General features: G+C 37.8%; 1 protein-coding gene across 4 annotated transcripts in view; it reads right to left on the bottom strand.

Annotated features, from left to right (window-relative positions):
• Positions 1 to 14,535, bottom strand: part of asic1b (acid-sensing (proton-gated) ion channel 1b) — a 199,592-nt gene that overhangs the window by 160,864 nt on the left and 24,193 nt on the right. For all 4 annotated transcript variants that reach the window (XM_051907282.1, XM_051907281.1, XM_051907283.1 and 1 more), the window contains one exon: positions 13,886 to 14,081. In XM_051907282.1, the coding sequence (XP_051763242.1) occupies positions 13,886 to 14,081 (196 nt within the window). The remainder of the gene's footprint in view (positions 1 to 13,885; positions 14,082 to 14,535) is intronic.

The raw sequence follows: 14,535 nt of genomic DNA on the forward strand, positions 1-14,535 counted from the left end.
TTTTTAGTCCTGTATCGCTCTCCTCCTCATCTCACTAACACGCCAGTGGGCGGGGCTAACATTGCAATGATGAAGTAGGCGTTGATTTTTTCTGCGGAGGCAGGGTTTCACCTATCTATGCACATTCCAGGATCAGTCATTCGCTGAGCCTGGTGTCAATAAAAGCTTTTATTGGACTAACAAGGAAGTTTTCAGTTCTGAAACTTACATGATATTCTTATAGTACAATGACCTCTTATATATCAAAAGCACAAAGAAAAGTTGATTATTCAATTCACGACCCCTTTAAGAAAAGTGTAATATTAGAATGTGATAATTCTCATCTATTTTTTGGATTTGTTTCAGATTTTGTAACATTATAGTCTTAGTGCGACGAAAGACCGTCTCTGCAGAAGATCAACACCTACAGTACTTCTACATCATTGCTTCTTCAGCCCCGCCCAACTCTTTGCACATGTCATGTAGTAGTAAATATGACACAGGATTACTCCAGCAACAAAACCAATTACCAACTGTGGTAATTCCAAGCACTTAAACTTTATTTGCCACAACCAAGACTTATAAAGCATAAATGTACTACACATATATGTGTCACATTGTTGGCAAATGTTTCAACTATGTAACTAGTTATTTTTCAACATCGCAAGTTTTCAAAACAATTCCACACATGTAATGATGGGGATGTTGAAAATTATTTTATTATGCAAAACTGTTACCCAATCACAGCAGTGGGTGTTTGCTTACAAGTCTTGAATGTGTCACACCCACCAAAACAGTGTTCAAAAGAGAGAGTCAAAAACAGGAGAGAAAATAGCCTAAATAGGATGTAAAACTCTTGATAACATTATAAATGGACTTCAGAGAACATTATAAAATTTTTTACAAAATGCAGTTCATGACCCCTTTAAGGCCTTTGTACCCAAGTTTGAGGTTGAATTCAATCCATTTAATTCTCGTCCATTAATATTTCTTTTCTGAAACATAATAATGAGACTTATTCACACTCTTTGAGAGAAGCACAATAAAGGTGTTACTCTCTAAACGTACAGCCTTGAGACATCCTTTCTCAGCTGCCAAAAACCTTTTTGGCACAGAGTATTTGAGCAAAGGTCATTCTTACCACCCACCAAGTGCCACATGTAAAGTTTGCTCTCAGAATGAGCGAAAACGTTGAAATAAGGGAGCATGTTTTAGACCAGAAGAAGGGAAAAAAGAAATGAGAGCCAAGCAAACTGAGAGAACAAACTATCACCATCATTAGGAGCAAAGCCAGACTCTGCACAAATTCATCTTTTACATCCTCTGCAAATCTGTGCAGACCTGAAAGAGCTTATATCAATGACAAATGCATTTAAAACACAAAATCAGAACAGAACCATATGAAAAAATGTAATATCACACATTCAATCACACTTCCAACCATCATTTGTGATTATTAGATGTTTAAAAAAAAGTTATAGAGATCACAACGTGAATTGAACTGTAAATGCAAAAAAGCATTTATCATTAGTAAATTACAAGAAAATACTGTTTAAAGTAAAAAACACCATTAGACAATCAACATGATGAAAAAAAAACTTGTATGAAACAAGGTTATAAAGATGTTGTTGTTAAAGGATTATTTCACTTCAGAATTCAAATTTTCGGATAATTTACTTACCCCCCCATGTCATCCAAGATGTTCATGTCTTTCTTTCATCAGTCGAAAATAAATTAAGGTTTTTGAGGAAAACATTCCAGGATTTTTCTCCATATGGTCTCATTTTCTCCTCCAACTTCAAAATCATCCGATATCGTTACCTTTTTTTGTAGAGGTCATTTGACTTAGTCTTTGCACGTTCACTTTGTAGACACTGGATCGGTACTTCCGCCTACATCACGTGTGACCTTTCCAACGTTTTATGTAATGTGTGGCGCATCGCAGAGCAGTGCAAGACGAGCATTTGTGGTTAAAAGTATATACTTTTTTTTTAGAAAATGACCAATCGTATCACTATATAAGACCCTTTTTCCTCGGTTGGGATCCTGTAGAGCCCTTTTAAGCTGCACTGAAACTGACATTTGGACCTTTAACCCTTTGAACCCCAGTAAAGTCCACTATATGGAGAAAAATCCTGGAATATTTTCCTCAAAAACCTTAATTTCTTTTCGACTGAAGAAAGAAAGACATAAACATCTTGGATGACATGGGGGTGAGTAAATTATCAGGAAATTTTAATCCTGAAGTGAACTAATCCTTTAAATTCATCCACTTTAATAGCACTTCCACTCAAAGCATCACCACGAAAACAAAAAAATGTCAAGAGATTTACAAACTTCAGAAAAATCACCTGATATGTAACTGTCTAGTCATAGTCACTGAGACAACCCATCAGTTTTAGCTATTCACACATCTCTAATAGTTACAGATGCTGCACTGACTGACACTGGGATAATGGTCCTTTCCATCAGAAACAAATGGCTCTGACCACCAGCACAGAAAGTGAACGTCACATTAGACGAGACCTGAAGTTTCTGTACAGGTTCTGGGTTTGGGAGGCGAGGATTATTACTGTTTATCATGCACAAGACGTTCTCTGTCACTCTCTCCCGACTTCCTCTCTCTTTCACTCTCTCTCCCCCCAGAGCAATGATAAGTTCCCGGCACACATATCAGCTTCCTTATTTCAAGTGCACACTTCCTGTCTCTGAAAAGCTCAGGCGAGCGCTTCTGATCTTTTCCAAAGCGTTCATAATTGATTCTTTAAGGGATAAGCTGCTCAAGATCATTTCATATTCCCGAACCCTCTTCGTTTTCATTGAAAAACCAAGAGTTTTAAGGGCCAGCAGATGCCGAAGTCATTATTTATGGCATTAAACAGATTCCTCAGATCGTCATGTCATCGCATTTTGTCTTCACAGGCCTGGATCGCCGGCCTCTTGCTCGGCTCCTGCCTTAATTAAAAACGTCAGGGAATTGTAAAGTGTGCAGGAGGGATCTGGCAATGTTTTAAAGGCCACTGCAGACCTGGTTTATTCCCACTGGGGGAAACCACCTCTGAAAAATCAACCAGAGTTGGGAAATCAGCTCAGACCATATGGATTGTATCGAGGCCTGATACAGGCGACATCTGGCTAGAAACTGCGCCGGCAGATGTACACTTTATGATGTCTGTCGGCTCGCCAGAAATAGCCAAAGCATCAGCCTATGAACCAAATGGCAGGCCTGAAGAAAAGATACCTGGAGGTGAACAGCATCTGAATACAAGTGCATGAGATTGAAGTGCTTTTCTTGATTAGCACTATTGTGTCACTAAACTAAATGGTGAAAAGTGTTCCTATATGATGTGAGCAGACAAGAAAAGTCATTTCAAAGGCAGAAAAATGATCAAAAATAAAAAATATTCAGTGCCATAAATAACGTCTTCACTAATTAGGGTTGTGAATCTTTGGGTAGACAGAGAATCGATTCAATTCACGATTCATAGGTGTTCAATTTAATTCAAGAACAATTCGATTCGAGACAATTCACATTCAAATTTGATTCTGCATTTTTATATGCATTCATAGGGTTATTGAAATGCTTCCCTCAATGTGTCTTAATCGGGGTGCGAATTACACAGCGACTTTCAGGTGGTTAAAGAGTAAGGGCAAAAAAAAGAACCTTTTGTCCATTGTTAATGTTAGTTCATGCTATAGGATTTTAATAGCCTATAAAAATTGGCATTTGTAGAAATCTACATAAGCCAAAATTTGAAAAGGCTTTGTATTTTTTAAAGCACTGAATCACTATCAAATTGCGATTAATACGATTCTTAGCATTTTACATCAATTATTGACCAAAATCAACAATTCACGATTCAAAAATACATGTTTCAAGATCGATGCATATGCATTGTCAGGGTTTGTAATCGACGCATCGAGAAAATGAGTGAATCGTTGCACCACTACTAATGATGATCTCACTTGATTCGTTCCTGAACTAATCAATGTGTTCAAATGAATCATTTGTGTAAATGATTGAATGGCTCACTAATATAGACAGTCACTTCTTTATTTCCTGAATAAATCAGTGATTTTCAATGAATTGGTTAAATGAATGATCCCACTCGGTTGAAATCACTCTTGATTCGTTTCTGAACGAATCTGTGTTTCTGAACAAATTAAATGAATGATTAACTCCATTATCCATAAAGATAATTGCTCAATTAATTCCAGAATGATTCTGTTTGTTTGAACAAATCAGTTGAATGGATGAATTAATGACTTTGTGTTAATTATTTATTCAAGTGACTCACTCATAAAGACAGTCAGTCACTTTATTTTTTTATTAATTGAAATACTGTTTTTGAACGAATCATTTAAGTGAATCAATCAAATGACACCCTTAAAAATACAGTAAATTGTCACCACCAATGATGCAATCTGCAAAATGTATAATTATTTCATCATGGCTCATTCAAAAAAAGGAAAAAAGAAAAGAAAGACAATCATTTTGAATCATTAAAGTTTCACAAAAGTCATTAATTTGTACACTGGTCAAGCTGTGTGTTTCTTATAAATTGCAGAGAGCTGAAACAACACAATAGAAAGATGCACACAGATTTTCTTTCAATTGTACTTATTTGCATTTCAGTCACATTCAATTCAGATTACACTCAAACTACTTGAGTAAAATATAATATATTAAATTCAGTGTTGGTACTTTGCACTTTGACAAATCAATCTATTATAAGCAATTACAAGAAGTCAGTCAAGCTTTAAACGATAAAAGAATTGCAAAGGCTGCAGAAAAGAATTTGAAATCTCACAGAATGAGATATATGATGATTCAGTCAATATCCCATGAACCCTTGGGTCGACAATTTAACGTGGTTAAACTGAGTCAAATCAAGTGATCACCACAGATAATTAGACACTAATAAAACACTTTGCATCCTATTGATCTCCAATGCCTTCATAGAAAAATATTGAATCTGCTTCACTTGTTGCTTAACTAATCAATCTCAAAACTAACAAGACGCAGCCTCCATTATGGAAGAGAAGTCACACATGAGATCGCTTTCATTTCTCAATAGCTTCTCCTAGACACTAAATGGAGAAGTATGCCAACTTTCAGATGTTATTCCCAAGAAAAAAATGTGCTCAGATTTACCAAGACACCAAAGTCTCTATGAAAAGTTGAAAATCTCAAAATGAACTCAAATATTTCTCCTAAATCTAAGCTGCTCTCCATATTCATTTTGATGTAATTCTCCAAAAGAATTTTAAGAGAAACATCCAATACTAAAGCAAAACAACTAAGACCTCCATTAAATCTCCAAGCAACATCTGAGCAATAAACTTTGCTTCTTTTCTTGGCATATTGTCACAGCGGTCACTGCCGACTTGAACCTCACAGAGGACCCATATGTAAAACATCAGACCCTCTCGTCCCTTAATGACCCTGCTCCTCATTAGCCCTGCATTTATAATTCACCAGCTGGGATCTAATTGATCACTACAGTAATGGAAAATTGATTGATCTGGCCTGGAAGCGGGTTGTGGGAATCATAACGCAGAGCGCTGAGGTCTCCGATGAGCCCTGAATGACAATGAAGACACCGGAGGGATTTAAAGACACAGAACACCATGCAAGAACTTCAAGAGCTCATGTGAACTTCAGATAACGTGCTTAGAGACACAGGGCTGAAGCGTGCAAATGTTTTCAGTGCAATCTGGGTACTGGTTAGACAACCAGACACAATCTGAAGACCATGTGGCAGAAGATCTGTGCAAGCTAAAGCCATCAGCAGGTGTCTGGCAAAGAGATTTCATTGATTCGTGCCCATTATCAATGTTCTTAGAGTCCTGTGGAGAAAGACAGAGGAATGGATTGGTTGGCTCAATAAGAATGATCTCAGGCGCTAAGTATAAGTGGGCGGGGCTACAGACTGTGAGGGGAGGGCTAAACCAATCAGACACTTGAGAACAGTGCCTACACAGAAAAAAAAAAAAGATTTTTCAAGGTTGTAAATAAAACGGATTATTGGAGTAAGTTTTATATGAAAATACTATTTCAGTCTTTCTACTTCAGAATTTTGTTTAATTCAGTGTGTTACTTGCCATTTCTCTGTAAGTATTTGTGAAATTTACTAGCAATTTCTGAGTGAAAACACATTCTTTCTAGTGTGGGTAAACAGTCAATTTGAATATTTGAAAATCAAAGTTTTCAACTGGTGCTCAAAGTAACTTCTGAGAAGGAATTTGTTGCCTTCCAACACAATTTTGTACTACATTTATTTCTGGGTATGAGATTTGTCAGACCAATTAGATTAACACTGACTTAAAAGCCATGTCCATATTTGGTGCTTTAATGAAGTTCTAAAACCTAGTAAGCTGCCAACCTAGGTAGTATTTTCAGATATCATAGGCATGCTACTAATGAATAGGCTGCTCCTTCTAAGAAAGCATTTATGTGTTTAAAGGGGGGTGTAATGTTATTTCATGTATTCTGACTTATTTACACTGTTAAAGAGTTGGATTCTCATGCTAAACATGGCCAAAGTTTCAAAACACGAGTTGGAAGTATGACGGAGTATTTCTGTGCCAAAAATACTCTTCCAAATCCTCATAAACTTCGCAATCTTTTTTTCAAGTATGGGCCTTTGTAACATCATAAAGGTCGGAATTCCTTGTACGGGCACTTCTCCTGGAAGAGTGCACACGTCGACCAGAGCGAGAGAGTAAGAGCACGCCCATCAACGCGCGCTCGGCTTTACGGAAGTCGTCGGCAGGGCTGCACAGGTCACATGACTTCACGAAATCAACAATGTCACCAAAGAAGTGTGTTTTTGGTTGTGAGGGAAAGACAACCTTGCTTCCCAAAGAACCCAGTGTTCAGTGGAGCTGAGAGATTTGTGCTCACGCATTACATTGATGTGCTCTCGATATTTATTATTAAAATAACCATAGAAAGTGATAGTTGCAATCTTTTTTTTATTGGTTAAAATGAATGGAAAATATTTCGTGTTTTTCCGTGGCTGCTCGAGCCCTCAGGATCGGCGCTTATGATTTCATAAACAATGCCCAAATGAACACAAAATGATTCACTATAGAAATGCATCTTAATTACGGGCCTCTGTTGTAACACTCAAACGTATTGAGTTGTACGAGCTTCATTGAGTTTAATACGTCTCTGAGCTGTTTGCCAATATATATTCATTAATTATAACTGTGGATAATTTAGCTGATTCAATCTGCTTTTGCCGAAACAGATCGTTATCATAAAGACACAAATTAGCCACAGATTGGCTACTGATATCAATCCTCATCTGCTCAAATCTGCACTTTCTGTAACATAACCGTGTGTGATCAGTAAACGAGAGCATGTGCATGTTAGCAGCAGGTTACAGGCTTGACGAGCAGCAGGGGTCATGTCAGCACAACAGGCTCGATCACCATCTGACCTCTTGACCTCTGGCGTTACCATTTTCCCTCTGACACAGTGAAGATGAAATATCACCTCCCATCAACCGTCGCATACAAATGAGGAAAGAGAGAGACTAAAAGGAAACTGTACGATTCTGTAGAATTATAGTTTGATCATTTTGGAAAAGCATGCTAGCATACTACTGTTTCCCACAATGCAATGTGCTCAACATGATTTTTTTTTTTTTTTCATCTTTATTTAAACCGTCCGTCAAAAATTACAAAAACTTTTTTAAAAACTGGAATAAAGCAACATTTATTTAATACAATTAACTGAATTACACAAAGTAATGAGGTCATGTGACAACACTAGCATACTACTATTTGAAACAGTGGGCAATATGGAGTCTATTATGCAAATTATGCTATAAAACTTATGTTAAAATGCAGATTTATTTCCTTTTAGGCTTCTTAAAGCAGACAAACAGACTGAAAGTTGCTTTTATTAGAGGTAAAAAATTGGAATAAGTCATCTAGATCTTTTTTATGGTTCTGTGCTGCAGGTCTGAGAGAAAAAAAAACCTTTGCAGGATTATTTACTGGATCAGGAAGTCCAAAAATCTGCTGGATGATTATGAAAATACATTGTATTTGAGAGTGGCTCTGAAAATACGACGGAATTGTTGACTATGCAAAGCAGGGAATCTTTTCACTCGGTTGCGCATAAAAATGTAAATTTAGGCCGGGCGCAAATGCTGTTTATTGGGAAGTGAAAGTAATCGGCTTTGCCTTAAACTCACAAAAGGCCTCCAATTTCCCGACCTGCATTCCTGTTTGTGAGGGAGGGTAATCGCCCTCTGAAAAATAAATTAATTAATTAATTAATAAATAAATAAAAAACGCCAATATGACCAGAGCAGCTTTGTGTTTTTTTCTTCCCTGTAACAAAACAATCAAGTCCATTCACATCAAAGTGCTTTAAGAGAGGGAAAGAGAGAGAGAAATCAAAGGTCTGAAGAAAGACGGCCGGGTTTGATCGAAAAGGAACACACACACGTGAAGTGCTGAGCCCTGTTGAATTGTCCGTCAATCACATCTTGTATGCATCAGACCCACATACATCAGTCGGAATGCAACATCTAAAGAGACGAGAGGAAGTGGAGGACCGGAAAGAGTCTAAAAACAGTCTCTGGATCTAAATTAAGCTAAAAACACAGAGAAATGCCTGGATTTTACATATTCTAAAGAAAATGGTGACAACTGCCCATTACAAAGTTACCATGTTGACACTAGGGTGGTTGCTAGGCCATTGCTATGTTGCCAAGGTGCTCTGAGTGGTTTTAATGCATTGTTATGTGGTTGATAATTTGTTTGTGTGGTTGCAAGGGTGTTGCTATGTTGCAGAGTGGTTGCTAAGACACATTAACACATTGCTATAAGGTCGGTAGGCTGTAGTGTTTTGATGCATTGTTACACAGCCTCTAGTGTGATTTGGGTGGTTGCCAGGGTGTTACTACGTTGCCAAGTGGTTACTGAATTGTTTTGAGTGTTTTAACACATTGCTCTAAGAATGCTAGGTGTTCTGAGAGGTGTGACACACTATTATGTGGTTGATGGTGTGTTTTGGTTGGTTGCCAGGGTGTTGCTGTGTTGCCTCATGGTTGCTAAGGTGCTCTGAGTGATTTTTAGCTCACTGGCATGAAGTTTCTTGGTTGTTCTGAGTGGTTTAATGCATTATGTGGTTGCTACTGCGTTTTAGGTGGTTGTGAGGGTGTTACTATGTAGTTACTAGAGCATTCTGAGTGGTTACCAGGGCGTTGCTACATTTCTAGAATATTTGGGTGGTTGACAAGAACTTCTGGGTGGTTGCTTACTGGTCAAAACTGTTGAGTTAGAAACAGGACTGGTTACATACAAAATGTAGGCCTAATACTTTAATACTTCCTTAACCAAAAAGGTGAGCACTAGTAATAGCAAAGCTTGACTTAGCAAACAATGCTAAAAATGTCTTTTTACCAGTACAGAAGCCATACTAAAGGAGCAGAAAGGACCCCAGTGAAATCACATAATCTTCTAATGCTTAATTCATGAACACTAGGGTGTAATTCTCTACAGGGACCAGCGCAGCACATCACCTTTACAGGAACACCCACGTGAGGCGCTGATATTGGGCTGAATATCAAAAAACGAGATGTGTGCGTAAGAACAGTCATGAAATCTCTGGTTTAAAGCCATAACGCCGTGAGCGGATACACCCACTCACTCATTCACACATCCGTCTTTCCAAAAACGATATGAGAAAAGAAGGGTACAAGCAGACAGCAGCACATTTGAGACCCTCGCACACATTTCACTCACGGTGGGAGGAAATTAAAAACAGAAATGATAATTTCCAGCCTAGACTCACGACGCAAATGGTCTAGTAATATTTTTTATGCACCAACAATATGCCTTTTAGAGGCCATTTTTATTTCAAGACATTTATGTAACAATTACTATAGATTTTCATAAATGTTTGAATTTAACATGCATAATGCAACATGTTCATTAACTGTAACCAATGTGACAAATCAATCACAAAATGTAATACACAGGGCTGTTGATTTTCCATGTTCATTTAGTAATATCATTTAACATTTCTGGTCAGCCACAAAAATGTCATTAAGTCTTCATTTGGAAGCTTTTCTCAGAACAGATTAATATACACAATTAATAAGAGTAAATAACTGGAATATTACGTAATTAATTTGATTTCAACTAGGGACAACCCTAGTAATGCACTAAAAGTGGGTTTCCTCATTAAAAATATAACAAAATCATGCAGCCGTCCATAATATTTAAAGACAACCAAGGCTTTTTAAGAAACCCATAACAGGAGGTTAAAATGGCCATGAGAGACGTTTTGGTGGTGCATTAGGATTTGCTAGAGTGACATTGAGAGACTATAAGAAATTCTATAGCCTGTTAATCTGGGGAAAAGGTAGAACGTGTAGAGGAGATACCAAATTGAATCGCACAGGGTGGATATTTCCTCGTGAATTAAGTCTTCTGTCCTTCATTAAATAAAGTTTGTTTTCATGATAACTAGTTTGAAGAAGCTTTCCGCTGACGTTCCGCAGGGAATTCTCTGCTCTGGAAGTTCAAACTCTTTATCACAAGAGCAGCGGACCGAGGCGTCGAGACGAGACGGATGGATTTATATGTACAATCAACAACAAACAGCTGAACTCAGACTGAACTTAGGTCTGTTTATAGGTCGCTGTGTTCTCTCGCTCAAGAAACCTGCACTAAACGGCCCTTCTGGTGTTGTGTGGCTTCTTATAATGAGAAAGTAATTAAAGTGCACTGGCCATTTTTTTTCAAGAAGGTACAAGAACTACCAAGAGATGCATGACACAGCACTTGAATGTTTTAAGACGGATGCAAAAGAAAATATAGAAAAATGGAGATGGATGGATGGATGGATGGATGGATGGATGGGTGGATGGATGGATGGATGCATGGGTGGGTGGAAGAATGGATGAATGGATGGATGAAAAAAAAACTATTTACTTTATTTATTTATTTATTTTTTGTTGTAAACGAGGAAGTCCCCAAAAGGAGGTTTGGGAGATTTTGTCAGGTGTAGCTCACTTCTGGATACACACACACACACACACACACACACACACACACACACACACGTGTCACCTAAAGGTAGTTTAGCTGCTTCATTGCTCATGTGTGTCTCATCATACAGTGTTATTGCTCTCTGCTGAGCTGTTCAGCATCAGCACAAACACACACTCACATCAGCACAACACCGCTCGTACATGTGTGCGCTCGACCACAGGAGCACACACAGCATCTGGGGCTTATGGGTCCACCAGGACACTGAGGAAAATGGCACAAATGCTCACCTATATCTCAAGCGTACTACAGCCCTGTCCTGCAGGTCATTAGATGGACCATCACATGATTCTCTGATGAAGCGGATGAGGTCATTAAAGAAGGTTTAGGTTCTGATACCGATCTCAAACACACATGCCATTGAAAATGCATCTGAAAACTGTTAATATATTAGAAACAGCAATTATTTTACTCAAAAGGATGTTCCTGCTTACATAAAGATCATAAAAACAGGGAGTGACAGATGTCATTTAGCCTTTTTATTAAAGGGGAGCTATAATGCCCCTTTTTACAAGATGTAATATAAGTCTCTGGTGTCCCCAGAATGTGTCTGTGAAGTTTCAGCTCAAAATACCTCACAGATTATTTATTATAGCTTGTCAAATTTGCCCCTATTTGGGTGTGAGCAAAAACATGCTGCTTTTGTGTGTGTCCCTTTAAATGCAATTGAGCTGCTGCTCCCGGCCCCCTTTCCAGAAGAGGGCGGAGCTTTAACAGCTCACACTTCAGTTGCTCAACAACAACAAAGCTGGAGAATCTCACGCAGCCAAAACGAGGTATGTCAGTTAGGGTGTTCAGCCTTACATTGTTCAAACTGGAGTTGGACACTGATGGAGACACTCAGGAAGAAGTTACAACTTTTAGAATGCATCTGGACGTTTCTGAATGGTTAGTGGATAAATTTATGTAGTTGCTGTGGAGTTGATTCAACTCATCGACTAGCATGTGCCGTCATGTTAATCTTTTATTCAAATCCAGCATTGAATTGACCCTCGTTTGTGAAGCAGTCCAGTGTAAAATGACGGCATGGTAACAACACTCTACTACAACAACTCTTCCTGTTCTCTAAAGCAGCCCAACATGGCCTCACCCCTTTGTTGTGTGTTCCCGGGGGTGGGGTTTATGTTAATTTTGGGGTTTGTGATGTCACCAACCCAGGAAGAAGCTCATTGTAGTCCCTACCAGCCATTAGTTGTAGTCCTTAAAAAGCAATTTCTGTCAAAGAAAATATCTCCCTTTGCATTGAACTTTGAGCGTCGTAACTTTGCAGATGTTGTTTATGCTCAAACAGCAACATTACACACTAACTAAAGTAAAAAAAAAAAAAAGTGAAATCATAATCAACCACCCCTGTAAAAACCGGTCATTATGTACATTACTGTATGGAAATTAACCATCAGCTCAAACAAGTTAGAAAAACTAATTGTTCAGCTGTTTTACAAGTAGCAAAAAAAAGAAAAATTCATGCACATCATGTAAGAAAAATGAGACTGTGTGATCAAAAACCAACAATTTCTATATACTGGAGTAAGTATTGAACATTCACACAATGTGGTGAACATTCACTCAAAACTACTCTGAAAAATCCTAGAAAAGCAAAAACATCTGTAGTGCATAAAGATATGACACATTTTTGCTTAGAATGAAAATGAGTTTCTCAAAGCATTACATTATGAGTGAACAAAGCTGAGTTTGTAAATTTCCACTACTACGTTAAAGCTCAGACATTTAGAGGCCGAATACAAACTCTCTCTTACACGGGAAATCGTTTTAAATCAATTGTAATATCGTTTAGGTCTTCTGCAGTACTTGGAAATGTCAGTGTTCATCTCTTGTCAGCATAACACTAATTAATCGCCTTTTATCAATAATCAATATACGGTCCTCACACAGCTCTTTAAACTGATCTATGGAGACAGTGCACCTTAAAAAACCTTTCCATCGGAGTCATTCATGATAACCAGGATGGTAATGTCTTAAATCTTAACCTAAACTAGCAATCTTAATGCTTGAGCACTAAATAAGATATATCTTTATCAATATCAAAATGAATCAAAAGTGTTGCTAACAGATCGTTGTGCTACAAAAACTGCCATTTCACCATATCCAGTCAAAATATAGTCAACTTTACAGGAGACGACAGACAGACAGACAGACAGATAGATAGATAGATAGATAGATAGAATCGTAATATCGTTTAGATCTTCTGCATTACTTGGAAATGTCAGTGTTCATTTCTCATCAGCATAAATTATATAAATGCTCTTTCAAATAAAATCAACAGTAATGGATCACTGTGAAGTACAAAACATATTGCCATTTTGCCAAATCCACTCAAAATATGGTCTACTTTACAGGTGCAAAGACAAACATTTGTTATCTTCAAGTCAAAAAAAATATTACAGCATCCATATGAAAAAAAAAAAAAAAAGCTTTCTCTCTCTGGATGTTATCAATCAGATACAGCAATATGACGAATAAACCCATTCCAGAATCCTTATCCTTGAATCACCAGGGGAATAAAAGGATCTTTTAAGTGAGGGCTCTTCACGGTATTATCAGAGGATCAGATCGATACGACCCCACGGGTAAAAATAATCTCTTGCTATCTCACCAGGCAGCAATGCTCGCTTCAGTACGACTGTACGAACTCAACACATGACCTAAAGACGACAAGTCCACTTTCTTCTGGAACATGTTGACATTAAAGACACAAAATGCAAAGTACCTAGTTAACACATAAATACAATCTTCCCATCATTCCAGTCTCGACCGATCGGATTTGGTCCTTCAGAACACCTGAAACAGAGATTGCGTTCATGCTCACCACTGTGAAGTCTTCGGCACTGCACTCGGCTCCTCTGAAGTAGCAGGACAAGAGCATTTCCTTAATGTCATGGCCCGCTCGATCGTAGAACTCGCGCATGTTGAAGGGACGAGGCTTGAAGCTGGAGAAGTCCGCCTTATCTTTCAGGGTCATCATAACGCTCTCCTCCACCATGTGTGTATCCCGGATCTCATACCTGATAAGATAAGACATTTCAATCAGAAAATCGTGTTGTTTAGTGCATTGAATGCTCAATGGCAAACGCTTTAGAAAAAAATTACCACGGTATTACCACTGTAAAGCCATCATGGTTTATACCACCCCTACTTTCCTGCCCTTAACCATGATGAATAGAGACAAAAAAAAGTTAAAACTGCTGACAGACTTTTTCATAAAAACTTCCAGAACTGATAGAACATGATGAGAATCACAAATAGCCTAATATGAAAGGGTTTTTTTTTCACTGTAATGCAAAATCTATTAAAGTTTTAACACGTATGCAGAAATTCGTTTAATTTATATTTGTTTAAAAAAAAAATATATGCAGCTGCAGTAGGTAGCAAATTGTGCTGAATGATTTTTATGTCACTGTGGGTTTCTGGCCACGTATTCAGTGTGTTTTACAATGAATATGTATCAATAATTGGAAT

This window comes from Ctenopharyngodon idella, chromosome 10 (assembly GCF_019924925.1).
Source record: "Ctenopharyngodon idella isolate HZGC_01 chromosome 10, HZGC01, whole genome shotgun sequence".
NCBI classification, from domain to species: domain Eukaryota; kingdom Metazoa; phylum Chordata; class Actinopteri; order Cypriniformes; family Xenocyprididae; genus Ctenopharyngodon; species Ctenopharyngodon idella.